This window comes from Clupea harengus, chromosome 9, assembly GCF_900700415.2.
Source record: "Clupea harengus chromosome 9, Ch_v2.0.2, whole genome shotgun sequence".
NCBI classification, from domain to species: Eukaryota; Metazoa; Chordata; class Actinopteri; order Clupeiformes; family Clupeidae; genus Clupea; species Clupea harengus.
This window is the reverse complement of record NC_045160.1, coordinates 929,942-934,941: the sequence shown is the minus strand read 5'-3', so window position 1 is coordinate 934,941 and position 5,000 is coordinate 929,942. Positions and strand designations below refer to the sequence as shown.

Sequence of the window (5,000 nt, the reverse complement as noted above, 5' to 3'; positions counted from 1 at the left end):
GAGGAAATGGCCATCATCATCATCATACGCAGAGCTCACCGGAGCAATTGTTCTAAATCCCATGTTTGGGTAATTTTAAAAGGAAATGGTCATGCTAATGTTCTCCCTCAGCAAACATAGCTTCAGCTGGCCAATCAGCACCCAGCTCCACCTTTCTAATTTAGTGAGTCATTAGCTCTGCCACCTAGTGACTAATATAGTGGAGTATGAAACGGAGTCATGTGACCATGGTATCGCTGCAGTAAAGCTGCCACTGTTACTGCAACTTCAGCATTAGCACTAGCACTGTTGCGCTGAGTATTTTCTGCCACTGCATTATCTCAGCCTCATGGCGTGTCATGGTTGTTTTGCCTTGACTCGTGAACAGAAGTTGAGTCTTAGCTTCTGGCTGCATCTCTGCAGTCAATTTTCATACCTGTACTCTTTCATCTTTCAAACAGCAGTACGTAATCTCCTGAGTGGCCTGCCACAGACAAATCAAGATTGATCGGAGTTTTTGGGGATTATAGCAGTACAATGTTTCTTTTACCAAATGCAGTGACACCAGAAATAAATCACTCGTTTAAAGTCCTCTCCCCACCCGTGTCAGCCGAAGATATTTCCTGTTGTGTAAGTCTGGCGTGCAGAAAGAAAAAAAAAGAAAAACAAATAAATTCTGTCTTTGCTCTCATTGAGCGGAGCGGAAAAGTAATTCAGCCTCTGAATTGTCACTACAGGTTGTCAGGCAAGGCTGTGAAAAGGTAACCTGAAGACGTTTGTGTGCTTATTGAGGGTAAAAATAGAAATTCCTAGACGTTGTAGAGGAAAAAAAAAAATGAAAAAAAATGTACTAATAGGAGGACATGTGAAAGATGTGCTTGGACACACATACTCACACTCACGCTGCACCACATCAGCTAGCTCCCGCTCTTTAAAAAAAAAAAAATGTCACACTTTATAATTGAATTGTCAGGCTGTTTATATTAAGAGCTTCAGAATAACCAAAACACACACACACAGACAAAAAAAAAACACAGCCACAAGATGAAACTGCTGTAATGCCTTCTCTTAGTTTCTCTCTCTCTCTCCCTCTCCCTCTCCCTCTCCCTCTCTTCTCCCTCTCTCGTTTTTTTTTTTTCTGCTGACAATCGAAGTTCCAGTGGTGGCTTTTGCCTGGCTAAGCTCATCTTGTCTATTCTCTGGCGGTGATCTATCATGGTCAGCCCCTCCCCCAGCTGTCCCCCACTCCATCGCCGGCGTCCCGGAGGGCACTCCTTTTGTTGACCTTGTGAAATATCGGTGTGTGTCTTCGGGGTCGGCTGCGGCATTCAAGCCAGCGCTGGCCCCCGTTCCTGCTGACTTGATGCTTTCCTTGTCTCTCCCCTTTGCTTTGTTGGGAATTAGTAAGGTAATGTGAGTGTGAAGAATGGCTGTTCCACTGGGAGGCTGGGGAAGGGGTGTGGGGGTGCTGCAGTGTGTCTGGGTGACACAGCACACTCGCTTTTGTTGGGTTTCACCATGGGAGAGATGGGACGAGGGGACACAACCGGCGAGGTGTTTATAAGCAAGCTAACTCCGGGGCTTGTGCATGGTCAGCAACATAAACAGCGCCATTAACCATTAAGCATCTGTTATTGTCGTCTTCTTTTGTTTTTGTTGAACCAGGCCTCCTTGGTAGTTCCCCCGTGCCTCGTATCCCCTGACTGGAGTGCTTGGGGGGGTCAGGAAGGGGAATGCAATAGCGTCGTTGTTTTTACCTTAGTTTCCCTTTGGCGCACAGATGGATCTCATTGATGTCCATTATCTGTTCTGCATGCTGCAGCACGGTGTTTGGCACCAGTTTGCATGGTTAGTCTCTTCAGCTTTGACCTCTGTGCCTCGCATTGATGTGACTAATCTTTTGTTTTGTTTTCTTCCTACAGCCATGCACCTCTTTGGGCTGAACTGGCACTTGCAGCCTATGCAGAGACAGATGTACCAGTTAACGGAGGATAACACCAGCGGCCTGCCGCTGCCCACAGACTTAGGCCTGCCACCCCTGGGCAACACAGGGCTGGAACTGCCAGATCGAAGAGGCAAGGACGACGGTAAGGAGCACCACAGTAAGCTATTGCTGTTGTCTGATGTGCCCTCCCCCCTCCCTCCCTTTGAAATAAACTTTTAATCGCATCAGGGCAAAATGAGCCAGGGGCCCCTGAATCCTGTTACACGTTCCAAACTTCGCATTTTGTGCTCGCGTGGTCATGCATGCTTCACAGAGGGCGGGGGGTGGGGGGGAGGGGGGATCAGAAATACACAAAGACAAACACAAGATTTCTTCCTTGGCCAACATTACAGTGTCTTAGTGTTGATTTCCGAGTCAAGGCAGGGATTCGGGATTATTTGTCAGCCGGCACCATGCTGTGACCAGTCTCTGTGGCTCCAAGAGATATCTGCATTGTAATCCAATGAAAGTTGTGGGGAAGTGGGGAAAGTATTACTTGTTCCTCAAGGAAGAAATTGGACAGCTTTAGGGATTGGGTATCCAAGGGGCTGGAGAGGGGATAAGCAGTTCTGTCCTGTATGCCCCCCCCCCCCACCCACCTCTGGGCTAGTCTGGGCTACTTCTCCTGGCACGGGAAGAAAGCGCGAGCTAGCCCCCCTGATGGTACACACACACACACAGAAGCTCGCAGTGTAGAAGAAGTTTGTTTTCTTTCACTTCGCCACCTAAAACAAACAGGGGGCCCAGATGTAGCCATTTGAATCGGTGTATGGCTCCTGACAGAAGGTGAGAGATCACACCATTACCATATAGATGACTCCCTGAGTCGTCCTCTGCTCGGTGCAGGAAGCAGGCAAGCGACCCGCCCGGGCCACAGTAGAACTTGCGCCTTGAGTGACAGCTGTTGGTGAAGGGAAATCGATAGCCGCTGCTTTCTAATTCTGCAGCACACACTAGCGGCATCAAGCGAAACACAGGCGATCAATCCACAAAAGCTGCATCTTTGGCCATGCATACACGAGTGCTGTTTTCAGAAAGAATACGATGGCCTTAACATTGTCATGTCAAATGTCTTTAAAAACACACGTGGGATGTGGCGTTAGCAACTTGCATCAGAGAAAAGAGAATGTCAAATATAAACTGTTCATGCCTCTAGACAAATTCCTGAATAGCAACACATATGGATGCTTATTTGGAGTAAAATGGTGAAAATGATTGCGTGTGATCTTACAATATGGTCACGTCTCGAGCCAGAGTCGGTTTGGCTGCATCTTTCCCGCCAAAGAAAAGTGGAGCATATTGACATTAGCTCGCGCAATGAGACATCATGCGCCGTGTGATGGCAACTGACGCTCTGACATGTTATCGGAGGCCGTAAATTGGAGAGCGGGAGAGCGTGTCTTGTCCGCTCAGATGCGACACGTTGCAAACAAGTGACTTTCGAGAGAGCCCACCATCTGCCATAGTGCATGGCTGCCCGAACGAGATGGCTGTCACCAAGTCCTGTGGGGTCTGTTTTTGCGGATGTCTGCTTTAGTAGATGCAATTGGCCCCCCATCTTAATGTGCGACCAGATGTTGGCATTACCATGGGGTCCAATAAGGAAGGTACATCGCGAAGCATATGGACTTGGCAAAGTGCGGGAGGCACCTTAGCTTGGAATTCATCAGAGTGTCTGCATCTCTGCCGGAGGACTTCAATACTGTTTGGGGTCAGCAGGGTCATTTCATTTCCCTCTGCCACTTTCTGTCCATCTCTTAGTGGCGCTGGACTGATTGGTATATCAGTGAGATTGTCTTGCCGTCATCTTCCTTAGGACATATTGGAAATGTTTCTCTCCTCTCTCTCTCCCTCCCTCTTGCTTCCTCTGTCTGTGTGTACGTCTGTGTGTGTGTGTGTGTGTGTGTGTGTGTGTGTGTGTGTGTGTGTTTGTGTGTGTGTGTGTGTGTGTGTGTGTGTGTGTGTGTGTGTGTGTGTGTGTATGGATGTGTGTGTGAAAGAATGTATGTTCTGCCGATGCTGACTCATTTTGCCTTTCTTTTGGCGGCCCAGGCAAATTGGACGGCCTCTTTCCCGATGACAGCTTCATAGACATGGGTGAGATCGATGTGGGTCGTAAGGTCGCGCAGCAGATCCCGCCAGGCGTCTTCTGGAGGTCCCAGGTCTTTATCGACCACCCCATGTACCTCAAATTCAATGTGTCCCTTAGCAAAGATGCCTTGGTGGGAATCTATGGCAGGAGAGGGCTCCCTCCGTCACATACACAGGTGGGTGCTAAACGGAGTCCTATACAGACTACCACAGTGTTCCTAAGATCTTGGTCTCCCACTAACTAGTTGGAATTGTTGAATTAATTCACTGGTTATTGTACCAATTGGTCGCCCTAATGGATAGATGCTCACTTTTGCTGCTTTTAGCCCTCTTGGATTATTATTATTATTGTTATTGAGGGTTACATTTTGAAAATTAAATTTGCTGTTTTAATTAAATATCGCTATTGCCCTATTAGCATATTAGTCATGTCTTTGGCACCAGTGTGTATTGGTCTTTACCAATGTGTTACCCTGATACATCTCATGCTGTTGATAAATAGTTAAATGTTTGCTTCCTCTCCCTATTTCAAGGATGAATACTTATGATTACTTCAAAGCTATTTGGCATTTAGCATGTTTGAGTCTTTATCATTTCGACTCAAAACAACTCTAATGTATTGGAGGTCATATTTCAGCATTACTTATCATGTTTGAATGTCTTCACCATGGTCAACAAGTAACTGCTTAGGATTTCAGTGTAATGAATAATGCAATGAGTCAGATTTTTTTTTACTATTTTTATTTAAATACAAACATTATGTATTTTGTAGTAGTCTGTGATTTATTAGAATATTTTATTTAATCGTAATATTCGAGGGTCCATGAGCTTTTCACAGAGCTGGATAGAAGGCGTCGGAATGAGCATATGAGCATGTCTGAATGGCTGCTTTCTCTCTGTGAGACTTCAGTACTCCTGATGAATTTTCTTTTGTGATTTCATGGAG

The 5,000-nt window shown here is 46.4% G+C and overlaps 1 protein-coding gene across 10 annotated transcripts in view; it reads left to right on the top strand.

Annotated features, from left to right (window-relative positions):
* Positions 1 to 5,000, top strand: part of tenm4 (teneurin transmembrane protein 4) — a 174,837-nt gene that overhangs the window by 81,554 nt on the left and 88,283 nt on the right. For all 10 annotated transcript variants that reach the window (XM_042708659.1, XM_031572996.2, XM_012830933.3 and 7 more), the window contains 2 exons: positions 1,902 to 2,066; positions 4,016 to 4,230. In XM_042708659.1, the coding sequence (XP_042564593.1) occupies positions 1,902 to 2,066; positions 4,016 to 4,230 (380 nt within the window). The remainder of the gene's footprint in view (positions 1 to 1,901; positions 2,067 to 4,015; positions 4,231 to 5,000) is intronic.